The sequence below is a fragment of the Hyperoodon ampullatus genome (genome assembly GCF_949752795.1).
Source record: "Hyperoodon ampullatus genome assembly, chromosome: X".
In the NCBI taxonomy this organism is placed as follows: Eukaryota; Metazoa; Chordata; class Mammalia; order Artiodactyla; family Ziphiidae; genus Hyperoodon; species Hyperoodon ampullatus.
Genome location: NC_136913.1, coordinates 117184563 through 117200770, shown reverse-complemented (window position 1 = coordinate 117200770; position 16208 = coordinate 117184563). Strand labels below are relative to the sequence as shown.

Below are 16208 nucleotides of genomic sequence, written 5' to 3'. Positions count from 1 at the left end.
CTGAAGATGATGAGTTGTTTTGGATATGTTGAGTGGAGGCGCCAGCGAGTCATCATTCTGAAGATTTCTAGCAGGTTGGCAGTATGGATTTGGAGCACGAGAGAGAGAGAAGAGCTGCAGATGAAACTGACAATGGACAGTATGAAGTGGTGGATGATGAAGCGTAAATACATAGCAGATCATCAGTGGACAGAGAGAACACGGTGGCTGGAGAGGTCGGGAGAGTCTTCCTGGAGGAGATAGGGCTTGAGCTGAACCCTCAAAGACATGGAGACTGTGTGGATAGGCCCGGAAGGACCATCTAAGTTGGAGTGATTGGTTGGGGAGATCAAAAACCATGAAAGAGCTGTGGTAGGTGAGCAGAGCGAGTTTAGGGGACCGTGGAAGAGATGAGCTAGGTGTAATGCAAAGGTCTTGCTGGGAAAGTAGGTGTCAGGTCTTTGCTGACTTGAATTCTTTCCCACCCAAGTCTTGCCTCCACAAAACAGTAAGCAGGCCAAAACCTACTAGGATGCTGCTGAAGGACAATATAAATTCAATGTTGTGGTGTTTTGTGCTTGGTCTAGAAAATACTTGTCAACTTTGGAATTTCTTTCCACGAAGTCCATACTGCCATGTAAGCTCAGGAAAGAAAATTTATTCTTAAAGAGTTAAAAAAAATGATTTCTAAGTTAAATGCCTAGCTCAAAGGAACGAAACCTTCAATTTGGAGTTTTAAACTCCTCTGCCATACAAATTCTGGGTCCTTTATGAAGTTGAATCAGGCATGGAACCATCTGCTTACTATTGTGGCAGATGTGTAACACTGAGGTCACTCAAATAGTCAGGAATTCTGACATACTTGTTCATGGTAGCCTGGGGTACCATTCAGGCTGATACTACAGGTTCTTTAGGATTGCCTTAGAAACCAAATGAAGCAACCCTAGCCCCAGACAGCCCTTAACCCTGCAGATGGCTGTGTCATGGAGAGCTGTGCAGTGTTTTCTTCCCTTGACAAGAGCACTTCATGCTCTGGAAGTTTGCCCTTGGGGGGGTGGCCTTTTACATTTTAGATTCTGCTGTAACTTTTGTCTAGAGATAATTATGGCCGAAGCCCTGGGGACATCTTCTTCCTCTCTTCAGGAGGAGGTTGGTTTCTGAGGACCTACAGAACCACCAGTGTAATAGTGTAGAAAGTTAAGAAATAGAATATTTGAGTATAATGTTTTACACACACACACACACACACACACACACACACACACACACACAAACCTTTCAACATGAGCTTAAGACTGAAGATAGAGTAGGTTTTTGTGACCATGATGATAAAAGCCTCTCACCAAGGATGATAGAACCTGGACACTGGTGACATTAGGAAGCCCTTGTTACCAGTCAATTTCTTGTTACATGAGAAAAGTAAACCCTATTTTGACTAAAAATATTTTTTCAAGGATCTTCATGAAAAATACCTGTATGCATAACTTAGTCATTATATAAACTACAGAAGATATATTAAGGGCCCTTGCTCCTTTATTTAATTTGAGTCAGATACATTATAAATAAGAAAATTAGCCATTTATCCAATTTTCAGCCCTTTTCTTCAAAATCAGTGGTATAAATTAACTTGTTTATACATCAAAGTCATGTCTGCCACTACATCAGTAAGGTAGTAAATTATATCTCTTTTTAAAAATTTTTAATTAATTTATTTTTGGCTGTGTTGGGTCTTTGTTGTTGCATGTGGGCTTTCTCTAGTTGCGGTGAGCAGGGGCTACTCTTTGTTGCAGTGCACGGGCTTCTCATTGTGGTGGCTTCTCTTGTTGTGGAGCACGGGCTCTAGGCGCGTGGGCTTCAGTAGATGCGGTCTGTGGGCTCAGTAGTTGTGGCTTGTGGTCTCTAGAGCACAGGCTCAGTAGTTGTGGCGTATGGGCTTAGTGACTCCGCGGCATGTGGGATCTTCCTGAACCAGGGCTCAAACCTGTGTCCCTTGCATTGGCAGGCAGATTCTTAACCACTGCACCACCGGGGAAGTCCCTATCTCTCTTTTTTTATTTGTGTCTTTGTTACTGAGAGAGGCTACATGTTTTGTCAGGACTTCACATTAAAATTTTCCTGGCAAAATGTCCATGCCAAGAAAATATTGAGGCAAGTATGATTGGAGCAGATATTTTAAGCAAGTTCTGTTTTCTGCAGCTGATTCAGTTAAGGGATCATTAAATCCTTCTAAAACTTCTTCTCAGGTAAATATAGATGTCAAGTGAGGGGATTAGGTAGATGGCTAATTAAATTTGTATTAAGGCAGATTAAGAAATGACTCTTCCTACTTATTAAAATCCAAAACTAGGATTGGACTTTATATTTAGACTTCCTGTTTTAATCCTCTGGGTGTATCACATAGATGCTTCACGTCCAGAGAAAGCTAGTTATCGCTAGATTTCTTTTTGACCTGTCACCACCAACAGGCATAGGAATCTGTACCTCAGCAAGGGAGGGGAATGAATCGAGAGTTAATGGGAAAGGGATCTTTACATCAGAAGCAGGAGAGTTGGGCTTCCCTGGTGGCACAGTAGTTGAGAATCCACCTGCCAATGCAGGGGACACGGGTTCGAGCCCTGGTCTGGGAAGATCCCACATGCCGCGGAACAACTAAGCCCGTGCGCCACAACTACTGAGCCCACGTGCCACAGCTGCTGAGGCCTGCACACCTAGAGCCTGTGCTCCGCAACGGGAGAGGCCACCACAATAAGCTATTTGAATTCTTCACTACATTGACTGATTTTTTTCCCCACTGATTGAATTGAATTGACCAGTTTTTTAATGGCCTTAGAAACACATGTAAAATGTTTATGTTTCCATGTTAGGTCATATCGGGGAGGAAGAAATTTTCCTCTAACCCTCCTTGGTTCTTCTCTCTGGTCTGAGAACTAAGCCAATATGAGATATTAACAGGAGGAAATCCAAGTTTAATAACATGTATACATGGGAGAGACCCAGGAGAACTGAATAAGTCGCCAAAATGGTGAAACCCTCACCTTAAATACCAACTTCAGCTAAAGACAAAAGAGGATGTTGGGGGTAGGGATTTGGGACTTCAAAGGGGCGGGAGGGCAATTGACATAGAGATGGAAAAGCAAATGTTTGGTAAATAAACGTTTGCTGGACCAGACAGAGACAGTGGGACACAGAGTGGACTCTGATCTCTGAGAGTTGCCCCCCTCACACCCAGCACACGTCCTTTGCATTATGTCTCTGCTGATAGCTCTGTTCCAGGAACAGGCCCTCTACCTAAATTCTCTAGCCAGCTAAGGGGGTGGTGAAAAGAAAGACTTCCTGAGTCTTTAGAGCCTTGATTGTTTTCAGCTCAAAATAATCCACACGCCAGGGCTTCCCTGGTGGCGCAGTGGTTGAGAGTCCGCCTGCCGATGCAGGGGACACGGGCTCGTGGCCCGGTCCGGGAAGATCCCACATGCCGCGGAGCGACTGGGCCCGTGAGCCATGGCCGCTGAGCTTGCGCGTCCGGAGCCTGTGCTCTGCAACGGGAGAGGCCACAGCAGTGAGAGGCCCGCGTACTGCAAAAAATTAAAAAAAAAAAAAAAAAAAAAAAAATAATCCACACGCCAAAGAGACATTTTGGGGTGATAAATTTTGCTCCCCTCCCGTCACTTTGAACCAGCCCCAGGGACTGGACTTGTCTCCTCTGAACGTCCACATTCTTATTCCTTCTCTGTGTGTTGCCGAGGGTGGGTTTCAGCTAGGACTGCACGTGGCGAGAGTAGGCAGTGGTGGAGGGCAAAGGAGGTACAAGAGGCAAGAAACTGTCACTGAAACCTAGTGCTCGTGTTTTTCTCTTTGCATCCACCCCTTGAATGTTTTTCGTGGGGCCAGTTGTTTGCAAGGGCTACATTTTTTTTTTTTTTTTTTTTTTTTTGTGGTACGCGGGCCTCTCACTGTTGTGGCCTCTTCCGCTGTGGAGCACAGGCTCCGGACGCGCAGGTGCAGCGGCCATGGCTCATGGGCCCAGCCGCTCCGCGGCATGTGGGATCTTCCCGGACCGGGGCATGAACTCGTGTCCCCTGCATCGGCAGGCGGACTCTCAACCACTGCGCCACCAGGGAAGCTCAGGACTACATTTTTAAAGAGTTTCCAATGTTTTCCTTCCAAATCTGTCTTCCTTCTTCTCTTGGTATTGATTCCCCATCCTACACCAAGACCGCAGGGACAGCCAGACCTTCCAGCACTACACTGAGTGAGAGTGGTGAGAGCAGGCATCCTTGTCTTGTTCCTGATCTTAGGGGGAAAGTCTTCAGCCTTAGGTCTTTCACTGCTAGTTAAGATGCTAGCTGTAGGGTTTTCATAGATGCTCTTTATTGAGTTGGAGAAGTTCCTCTTTATTCCTTTTTTTTTTCTGGAAGTTTTTTTTTTTTCTTGAATGGGTGTTGAATTTTGTCCTGTGCTTTTGCTGCATCGATTGCTATTATCATGTGATTTTTCTTTTTAGACTATTAATACCATGGGTTTCATTGATTGATTTTTGAATATTTAACCAACATTCGTGAGATGAATTCTATGGTATACAATTCTTTGAAAATATCACTGAATTCTATTTGCTAATTCTTTGTTATCGTTTTTTGCATCGAAATTCATGAGGGGTATGGGTCTGCGGTTTTCTTTATTGTACTGTCTTTGTCTGGTTTTGGTGTCAGTGTAATTAATAGTGACTTTATAAAATGAATTGGAAAGTGATCCCTTCTCCTTATTTTCTGTAAGAGATTGGGAATAATTGCTATGGCTTCTTCCTTAAACATTTGGTAGAACTCTCCACTGAAACCATATGGGCCTGGAGATTTCTTTTTTCCACAGTTTTAAATTTATAACTTCAATTTCCAGAATAATTATAAGGCTATTCAAATGGTGTATTTAATATTGGGTGAACTGTGGTAGTTTTGGTTTTCTGAGGAATTGTGCCATTTCATACCTAATTATCAAATTTATGTGTTTTAAGTTGTTCATGGTATTTCTTTATTATCTTTTGGGCATCTCCAGAGTCTGTAATGATATCCCCTACTTCACTCCTCCTATTGGTAATTTGTGTCTTCTCTCTTTTATCCTCTGTCAGTCTTGCTAGAGGTTTGACAATTTTATTTTATTAAAAATTTTTTTTCGCTGTAATATTTTTTTATTGAAGTGTAGTTGATTTACAATATTGTGTTAGTTTCAGGTGTGCAGCAAAGTGATTTGGTTATATGTATATATGTATATATCTATATTCTTTTTTTCGATTCTTTTCTGTTATAGGTTATTACAATATATTGAATATAGTCCCCTGTGCTATACAGTAAATCCTTTTTTTTAATATATATTTTATTCATTTATTTATTTATGGCTGTGTTGGGTCTTTGTTGCTGCGTGCAAGCTTTCTCTAGTTGCGGCGAGTGGGGGCTACTCTTCCTTGCGGTGTGCGGGCTTCTCATTGCAGTGGCTTCTCTTGTTGCAGAGCACGGGCTCTAGGCGCAGTCTTCAGTAGTTGCAGCACGCAGGCTCAGTAGATGTGACGCACTGGCTTAGCTGCTCTGTGGCATGTGGGATCTTCTCGGACCAGGGCTCAAACCCTCGTCCCCTGCATTGGCAGGCGGATTCTTAACCACTGCGCCACCAGGGAAGTCCTACAGTAAATCCTTGTTAACAATTTTATTGATCTTATCAAAGCACCAGCTCTTTTTGCACCTCGTTCAGCCACCCAGGAATCTCCATGGCAGCCGCTGTTTTCTTTCAATTCATGTTTCTCTGTTCTACTTCACATAGTTAACATTTTTTTTCAGTTACAGTGACCAGTTTCTGTGGCCTCTCCTTTCCTCTTCTGTTTTGGCAGGCTCTCCATTACTGTTTACCCTTCCTTTTGGCCTTGCTTTCAAAAGTTGGTCACATCTTGCTGGTTTCTCTAGAACGTTTCATTTTTATCAAGACTGGTTTACATCATAATTGCACAAAACAACCGAGTTCTAAGTAACATTAAGGGTACATTGTAGAAAACTTGCCTAATAAAAAACTGAAAGAATTTGGTATCTGTCGATTTTGAATATGCCTACGAATGCAAAACCATGGTGTGCTGGGGGGAACACCATGCTGGGCAGTACAATACTTGAGTTCAATTCCTGACTCCACCATTTGCAATCTCAAGTAATAGGCTGGGTGGCTCTGCATTGCTCAAATTTACCCAGTAAAGCCTTGTGAAGCCACCATGTGGATCCAGGCAGACCTTGAAGTTGCATGAAGCTTTCCAAACCTGGTTATGCCCCAGTTTTGGGGCATTGAGGAGTGCCAGATTTGGCCCTCATTGTTGCCTTATTGTTTTATTTACACTTTACCCAGCCCAGCCCAGCTGGACAGTTCACTGTCACAGGAACAGTCCTGCCTTGAGCATTGCCATTTGTACAGTTGTGCTTCTGGAATCTTCCCTGCCTAGGAAACTCTACTGTCTTCTCTGCCTATTTGAATTCTAGCTCCCCTCCAGGGACAGATCAAGTACCCCCTGCCCAGCAAGGTCTTCTCTGACCATCCCAGATCAAACTGATGATCCCTCTGAACTCTGGGGGGAACTACTGCTCATGCCATTGACCGGGCCCTTCAGTAGCTTAATCTCTGGACGTCCTGTTGATTAGGAGCACAGGCTTTTGTCAAGACACACCAGGGCTTCAGTCTTGGCTCTGTCATTTCCCAAATTCATGCCCTTAAGCAGCTGATGTCACTTTCCTGCACCCTAGTGACCTCCTCTACAAAACGAGATCATCTCTGCCTTACAGGGTAGTTGTAAAGATCAAATAAAATGTCTTAAAAGGAGTTAAGTGCCAAATAAACATGAGGGATATTTTAAATATAATAATAATTAGAAATTAAGGTTAAATGGGAAAATGTTCATGAAATAATGTTGTAATAGGAGGATTACAAAGCTGTAGGTGAAGTAAGAAAGATCTATGTGTGTTTGTGTGTGTGTGTTCACAAACACATGTATAAAAAGAATGGGAACACTAATATGTATAAAATAGATAACTAATGAGAACCTTCTGTGTAGCACGGGGAACTCTACTTCACTTCGCTGTACAGTAGAAACTAACACAACATTATAAAACAACTATACCCCAATAAAAAAATCTATTTTAATAGCAAAAAAAAAAAGAATGGGAAGACGTACTTCAAAATGTTACCCTGGATGATGGTTAGCTCTGGGTGATGGATTAACTGTTGGTTTTTCTTTTCTATATTTTGCATTTTTTAGGGTAGGAATGTAATAGATATAAAACTAGAAAATATTGCTTTTAAAAAGAAAAAAATCAAGTCCTGATGATAATATTTGGTTATTTATACTCCACCATACATCAGAAAGAGTTGTTTTTTAAAAATTAATTAATTTTATTTATTTATTTGGCTGCGTTCGTTCTTTGTTGCTGCATGTGGGCTCTCTCCAGTTGCAGCGAGCGGGGGCTTCTCTTCGTGGTGGAGCGTGAGCTTCTCATTGCAGTGGCTTCTCTTGTTGCAGAGCACAGGCTCTATGCACATGGACTTCAGTAGTTGTGGCGCACGGGCTTGGTAGTTGTGGCTTGCGACCTCTAGAGTGCAGGCTCAGGAGTTGTGGTGCACGGGCTTAGTTGCTCTGCGGCATGTGGGATCTTCCCAGATCAGGGCTCGAACCCATGTCCCCTGCATTGGCAGGTGGCTTCTTAACCACTGCGCCACCAGGGAAGTCCCTGGAAAGAGTTTAAAGCAGCATACAATATAGCAAGATAAAATGGAACATAAAACAAAATGAAGCAAAGGAAAAAATGAGGGTAGGAAAGACAGTCTGTAGTGACACTGTTAAACATTTATGATCGCTGTCTTGTATTTTTATTAAGTGGTTTCTTTTCTTAAATAGATTTTATTTATTTATTTATTTATTTTTGCCTTCTTGGGTCTTTGTTTCCTGCGTGCGGGCTTTCTCTAGTTGCAGCTAGTGGGTGCTACTCTTTGTTGCAGTGCGCGGGCTTCTCATTGCGGTGGCTTCTCTTGTGTAGCAGGGCTCTAGGCACACGGGCTTCAGTAGTTGTGGCATGCGGGCTCAGTAGTTGTGACTCACGAGCTCTGGAGCACAGGCTCAGTAGTTGTGGCGCACGGGCTTAGTTGCTCCGCGGCATGTGGGATCTTCCCGGACCAGGGCTCGAACCCATGTCCCCTGCATTGTCAGGAGGATTCTTAACCACTGCACCCCCAGGGAAGCCCCTAAATTTATTTCATTTAGAGTGTAAATATATGCCACAGAGTACTGTGGTGTTTGAGGGGGGATAGTATAGGATATTCTGAAAACCAGTCAGGTCTGTTTAGGATTTCCAGTTCTAATAAAATTGTGAGTTATTGCACTAGATATAGTATTTATTATATAAACTATATTTCTTTAACTACTGTATGACAGAAGTGTGTGTATACTTACTCATAGAACTCATCAGAAACCACATATAGAGATGTGGCACTAAAATTATTTGAATTATCTAATAAAATCTTAGGGGGTCTTAAAGCAGCTTAGTGTTTGGCTGTGAAACCGAGAAGTCTTAAATAGAGGCAGGGACATGCTGCATATTCTCCCAAATCTTCTTTCTTCTCTAGGCCCTTGGTACCTGAGTAATACCACTTTGCAAAATTCAGAGAGGGTATTAGGTGTAGTGAGAACCTATAACCTAAATGCCTTCTGTTTTTTGAATTTTATTTTATTTATTTTTTATACAGCAGGTTCTTATTAGTTATCTATTTTATACATATTAGTGTATATATGGGTAAGACGCACTTTGTAAAAGAAAGGCATCTTTTTATAGCACAGCATAATGATATTAAAATGATACATAAAAGAAGAATTTTCTGCTAGTTTTCAGTGTATTAAAGATTCTGATTATTTTGTTTTTGGCATAATAGACAGCCCTAAGAAAGGATGGCTGCTATTATTCTTGTATAGTAAGTTGCAAGATACAAATATACATATTTGGTTAGCATTGGCTTTGCTTATCTGTTTTGAATAAGTTGAATGGAGAGGCAGACTGGAGTGAAGAAACAGCCCAAACTGGAACTGAAATTCTTGCCTTGATCCTGTCATTAAGAAACTCTAGCTTGACCAGCTGTAGTTTAGTAAGATTATACTTTCACTTATTTGGGAATGTACGTTTCCATTGAGCCTTCCACTTGACAATATTTATAGTATGTTAGTTGTCCTATGTTATAAACTGTTCATATTACACCTGTATAATATTAACATAATTTAAATGTCTTTTTCACAGAGAGACCTCTCTCCCCCAAGGCTGTCAAAGGATTTGAAACTACTCCACTTACCAAGAATTATTATACTGTGGTGAGTGTTCAGATGATGAACAAAAATTTTCTTGACTCTCTACATGGAGAACCACTGATGTGTTGAGGTGACACCAGTGGAAGCCTGGAGAAAGTTGCATTGCAAGGGTCTCCACTAGTGACAGTGGAGTTCTTTTATCTGTAGGCTTGTTACAGACGTCTAGAAGTTTTACAACCACTGTCCTGAGAAATTCAAGGGTAGCACAAAGGTTCAGAGCAAGGTCTACTAAACTGCAGTAAAAGAGAAATCAGCTAATATGTAGACATGATGGGGAAGTTTAGCAGTTAGATCTTGCCTTACCAGATAGTTAGGAGGTGAATTCCCAAGTTCCTCTAATGCAATACGTTTTAAGTGATGGCATACTGTGATTTTAGTTTAGAATCAATCAACCAGTTATGATAGCCTCTGAAATATTATCAACCTTGTTCTTGAGGAGAGCCCAAAGGGAAGACTGCCCTTGGCACAGAGGGAGGAATGAGATGGCTCTGGCTTGAACACAGATATGTCAAAATATATTAGCTATAAATAGGGCATGTGCAATACCGTTTGAAAAAGAAATCGTATCCTTTTCCTTAATCTACTCTCTGCTTTCCTCCATGTCTCCTTTCAGACTTGGCCCAGTCAGCAATGAAAAGGTCAAGTCATCATGACCTCTAAGTCTCCCTGTCTGGTAGCCCTGTCATCTTCCCCATCACAGCTGAAATACAGTTTCACTTTTCACCCAGTGCTCTATGTGCATTTGTACTACGTGCTCCTTTCATCGTGTCCATGGATAAACAGTTTTTATTTTTATTTTTAAATTTTATTTTATTTTTGGCCGCATCAAGCGGCTTGCAGGATATTAGTTCCCCGACCAGGGATCGAACCCGTGCCCCCTGCAGTGGAAGTGTGGAGTCCTAATCACTGGACTGACAGGGAAGTCCCTAAACAGTTTTTAAATCTCTCTATACATTTGGTTTCAAAAAATGGAATTTCATTCTTCAGTGAATTTGCTCTGTAATGATGACATGAACAGTAGTTGGTATGAAAAATCAAGTAGGAGCTTCATAGGTAACCTGGACAATAATCATAGGGGATAATTTTGTCACTGTTCTTCCTCTTACACTTCCGAGGTTAAAACGTTACCCAACAGAGCTAGGCTCCCTTCTCCCTTCATCCCTGACCACTTTTTCTTTTTAAACTGGCAATATTTTGATGCCTTTTTTTCCCTACACCTATATAGCTATATATCATTACATAGTTGCAATCATACTATATACACAATTTGTGTCCTGAGTTGTCACTTAACATTATATCATTTTCAATTATTTATTTACCTTCTATTTCCTTTTTTTCTTCCAGTTTTATTGACATATAATTGAACATGCAGCACTGTGTAAGTTTAAGGTGTACAGCATAATGATGTGACTTACATAATCATGAAATGATGACCCCAATCAGTCATTGAATATCCATCATCTCATAGAGTTACAAAATTTAAAAAATAAAAAAAATATATTTTCCTTGTGATGAGAACTCCTCAGGATTTGCTCTCAACAACTGTCATAGAGAGCATACAACAGTGTCAATTATATTTATCATGTTGTACATTACATCCCTAGTACTTATTTATCTTATAACTGCAAGTTTGTACCTTTTGACCACCTTCACATAATTCCCCCCGCCTCTGGTCCTGACCACTTTTAGCTTCCAGGCGACCCCCAAGGATTTAATTTTTAACGGAAGGGCACAGTCAAATGGTGGGTGAAACTGTTACCGTAGCTGCTTCTCCCTGTGGACCTGGAGCACACCATTGCTCTGCTTTCAGTCTCTCTCTGTCTCTACTGAGTCTACCAATTTAAAATGCTGGGATTATCCAAGGCAAACTAACCTCTGTGATTCTTATGGGCGTTATGTAAACCCCATATATACTATATACCAACTCTGGACGTACTGTAGTTTCTTTTTTTTAAATTAATTTTATTTTTGGCTGCGTTGAGTCTTTTTGCTGCCCGTGGGCTTTCTGTAATTGTGGCGAGCGGGGGGCTACTCTTTGTTGCGGTGTGCGGGCTTCTCATTGCGGTGGCTTCTCTTGTTGTGGAGCACGGGCTCTAGGGCGTGCGGGCTTCAGTAGTTGCAGCACGCGGGCTCAGTAGTTGTGCCTTGTGGGCTCTAGAGTGCAGGCTCAGTAGTTGTGGCGCACGGGCTTAGTTGCTCCGCGGCATGTGGGATCTTCCTGGACCAGGGCTCAAACCCGTGTCCCCTGCATTGGCAGGCGGATTCTCAACCACTGTGCCACCAGGGAAGCCCCTGTACTGTAGTTTCTATCACCCATCCCCTGTTGGAGTTCATGTACATTATTTCCAGTTCCTCACAATTATAAACAATTCTGCAGTGAACATCCTATATGTGTAACTTTGACAAAGTATATAAAGATCTGTGAGGTGGATTCCTAGAAGTTAAATTGTTGAGCCAAAAGAAATATATGTATTTAAATTTTGATAGATTTTGTCTCAAACCAAACTTAATAAAACAGAGGGCCTTGGAGAGCCCATGATGGCCTGGGAAGGAACTGTAGAGCTGTGGTGTAAATATTGCTGAATTATTGAGACCAGTTAGACATGTTGTTGTAACTAGATATGCATGTGAAGGGATTTGGGTTGATTGTTGGTGTTTTTTTCTAATTCACATTTTTGAGTATTTAGGCAAATTTTTAGCAGCAACTAATTCAAAATATGTTCTGAGTATTCTGATTGCCCTCCCAATCTGTGTTGAATACCTTAGGCAAACCAAAATAATTCTAGCTCACCCCCAGTATTTGGAGACCTGGAAAATCAAGTTCACCCACATGTAAGGTGTCCCCATCTCATCTTTTTTTTTTTTTGGTAAAAATGTAACAAATTTTATTTCCCATATGATCTTATATTAACTCTTATCCTCTCTAAGAGTCATTAATTGTAGATATTTTCTGTTGCTAGTACTATAAGGGCACTAGTGACTGATTTTTACTTCATTTTTTTTAAAACAGGAAGTATTTCTTTTCTGACTACATAACATTATGTAAACAATGATTTTAAAAAAATCAGACAGTTCAGGAAAAGTATAAAGAAGAAAATAAATATCACCTGGAATCCCACCACTCAGAGATGATCACTATTAACATCTTGGTGAATCTCATGACGATCTTTCTTTGAGGTAGATGTGTATGTGTGTATGTGTGTGTGTGTGTGTGCACGTGTGTGCACACGCGTGAACATATATACATATATATAGAGCCTATGACGTGTGTGTGTGTGTGTGTGTGTGTGTGTGTATTTTAAACAGGAATTATGTATTCTTCATTATTTCTCCTCCATGGAGATTTTTCTATTCTCAGACCCTGACAATACTGTCGCTGACCAGACCTGTTCTTATGCTCTTGCATTCAGCGTGTCCTTGCTAGTCCAAATGCTTCCTTTATTTTGGTTATGTGTATTAGTCAGGGTTCTCCAGAGAGACAGAACCAACAGGATCCATATAAAGAGATTTACTGTAAGTAATTAGCTCACGTGATTATGGAGGCTGAGAAGTCCCACGATCTGCCTTCTGTAAGCTGAAGACCCAGGACAGATGGCGGTGTAGTTCAGTACGAGTCCAAAGGCCTGAGAACCAGGAGAGCTAATGGTGTAAATTCCAGTCCTTGGGTAGAAGACTGATGTCCCAGCTCAAGAAGTCAGGCAGAGTGAGCAAATTCTCCCTTCCTCCACCTTTTTGTTCTATATGGGCCCTCAACAGATTGGATGATGCCTACACATATTGGGGAGGGCAATCTGCTTTACTCAGGCTACTGATTCAAAGGCTTATCTCATCTGGAAACACCCTCACAGACATGCCCAGAAATATTATTTAATCTGGGCACCTCGTGACCCAGACAAGTTGACACATAAAATTAACTGTCATATCCTGTAAACTTGGGCAGGATAGAGACCTCTTGGATTTTGCAAGTTTGCAGACGTTCTCTCCCCTTTTTCAGGTTTCCAAGGGATTGTCTGCTGATTTCAGCCCCATTTAGGCCTCGATATGCTTCTGGTGGCACATCAGTTTTGAAATGTTTAGAAGTTTCCCGGTGTCATCACAAGTGGCATGGGGTACCCAACTCAGACCTGCATCTGCCATGAGGCATTTTTTTTAAAGCTCAAAAAACCTGAGATTAAAAGGGAGTCATCAACGAAATACAAAATATTTAGCACTGAATGATAATGTAAACAGTACATGACAAAAAGTAGTTTCCTTCCTTCCTACCTTCTTCAGAGGGGCATGTTTAATGCATCTAACTGAGGCTTGGCCTCTCCTGGCCCATTGTTTTGAAAGAGAGTTTAGCTCATCCCTTAGGGACATGGCAGCCTAGAGGCTTTTGCTGCTCCTGACCTTGGTTCCTTCATTGTCCTCAGAATTCACTGCCATTTGTTAAACTTCTCTCACTACTGAGGAAAAGCGTGTCATTTTCTCTGAATTATTTTTCTAATAATCTTCTGCTCATTGGCTCTCTTTGCCTATTGTAAGTTGATGTTACATGCCAGGAGGGATTAAAAAATAAATAATAATAATAAGCACAACAATAGAAAATGGTAACTATGAGAGGTGATGGATGTGTTAATTAGCTTGACTGTGGTGATCATTTCACAATATATACATATATCAAAATATCAAGTTGTATACTTTGAATATATACAATTTTTATTTGTCAATTAGACCTCAATAAAACTAAAAAAAAGAAAAGAAAAGAAAGTGAAATCTATGTAGCTTAGTTGTCAAGCTTAATTTGCACGCAGTGTTTAGGTCTTGGCACCCATGGTCTCACTGGGAAGACAGGACAGACATGATGGTATAAGCCATGTGGCAGACAATGACGTCAAGTTATAAACTGTCCTAAAATGAGTTGCTCCAAATGTGGTTGGGGGATCTTTTGCATTTGAAAGCCCCCAGGGAGATTGTTAAAACTCTAGATATCTGGTCTCCACATCTGGCTTGTTACATCAGAATCTCTGGCCATAGGTCCCAGGAAACAGCATTTTTAACACCCCCTCAGCCCCCTTCTCTCCATCCCCCCCAGGTGATGCTGATACTCACTAAACTAAAATTTGAGAACCAATAAAGGGAAAGGTTGAATGGGAGAGAGGATTGACGGCATGTCAGGACTTAGATAAGCAGAGAAGAGCTGGAAGGGAATTCAGGCAGGGAGAACCCTGCGAGCACATTCATCCAGGCAAGAATGTGCGTGCCTATACTCCGTCCCTGCAGGTCACAGAATGGACTGCGCTCTCTTCTATCCCCATCAAAATGCCTCTCGGGGGGTGAAATTCCTTATTTATTGCAACTGGTGCAGCCCAATGTAAGAATGCGGTCCCTCGTGCTGCCATAAATAGGCCAGACTCACAATAATCCTAATATAGGCACACCTCAAAGATATTGCCAGTTCAGTTCCAGACCATCACAATAAAGCGAGTTACGTGAGTTGTTTGTTTTCCCAGTGCCTATAAAAGTTATGTTTACACTTTACTGTAGTCTGTTAAGTGGGCAATGGCATTGTCTTAAAAAACAATGTACACACCTTATTTAAAAAAATTTTATTGCTAAAAAATGCTCGCCAACATCTGAGCCTTCAGCGAGTTGTAATCTTTTTGCAATAGTCACATCAAAGATCACTGGTCACATAACAAATATAATAATAATGGAAAAGTTTGGGCTATTGTGAGAATTACCAAAAGTGACACAGAGACATGAAGTGAGCAAATGCTGTTGGAAAAACGGCGCCAATAGACTTGCTTGATGCAGGGTTGCCACAAACCTTCCATTTGTGGAAAAACCACAATATCTGTGAAGCGCAATAAAGCAAAATGCAATAAAACGAGGTCTCCCTGTACTAAACTCTGGGAATGAGCATCTGGCTGCAGAGTAAGAGATAACATTTCCCTACATCCAAATAGGAAAATATAATCAGTAAGGGCCAGTATTATTTATTTTTTCTAACTTTCTTCTCCTTTATTGTAACGTGTGGCAGATGTCTTATCAGAACCTCCATGTGGTCGGAAAGGTGGGAAGAAATCTGAGACCCGTTCAATCACATCAGAATCCCAGGAAGCCTCCTGTAGTTCTTGCTTCTGCCACCCATCTTCTGTTTACCCCCCTTTTCTCTCTCACTCATCTATTTACCCACTTGCTCCCACCCTGAATTTTCTCTACGTTTCTAGTGCTTATCTACCCTTCTAAAAAATACTTTATTTTTTAGAGCAGTTCTAGGTTCACAGCAAAATTGATCCAAAGGTTAGAGATGTCCTGTATACCATCTACCCACACACATGCACAGGCTCCCCCAGGATCAGCATCTCCCACCAGCGTGGGACATTTGTGACAATTGATGAACCTACATTGACCCATCATTAGTACTAAAGTCCAGAGTTTACATTACCATTCACTCTTGGTGTTGGGCATTCTATGGGTTTGGACAAATGTATAATGACACGTATCCACCATTACAGTGTTGTTCAGAGTAATTTCACTGCCCTAAGAAACCTCTGTGCACCCTCCCTTTTTAAAAACCACCAGCCTAAACTACCTTACACATCTATCCAGTTATTCCTTCTCCATATCCCCTATTCTTTTTTACCTGCCCATTTCCTGCCTAACTCATCCATATCTTCCATCTGAGGTCAGGGAGGTGACAAGAGTTTTCAGAGTCCATCTCTGTTTTGCAGAATCTGTCCATAACAGGGCAAGAGTGCTGCTTGTTTTGTGAAAACCAAGGACCTGGAGGGGGTGAAATTGATCACTGCACTTGAATGTAAACAGGCGGACTCTTCTGCCATATACGTCAAATATGACATAAATACAGTAGTGTATT

The 16208-nt window shown here is 41.4% G+C and overlaps 1 protein-coding gene across 2 annotated transcripts in view; it reads left to right on the top strand.

Moving 5' to 3' along the window:
- Positions 1 to 16208, top strand: part of ARHGEF6 (Rac/Cdc42 guanine nucleotide exchange factor 6) — a gene marked incomplete at both ends in the record, with an annotated part of 109051 nt that overhangs the window by 38650 nt on the left and 54193 nt on the right. For both annotated transcript variants that reach the window (XM_079727043.1, XM_079727042.1), the window contains one exon: positions 9279 to 9349. In XM_079727043.1, coding sequence (XP_079583169.1) covers positions 9279 to 9349 — 71 coding nt within the window. The remainder of the gene's footprint in view (positions 1 to 9278; positions 9350 to 16208) is intronic.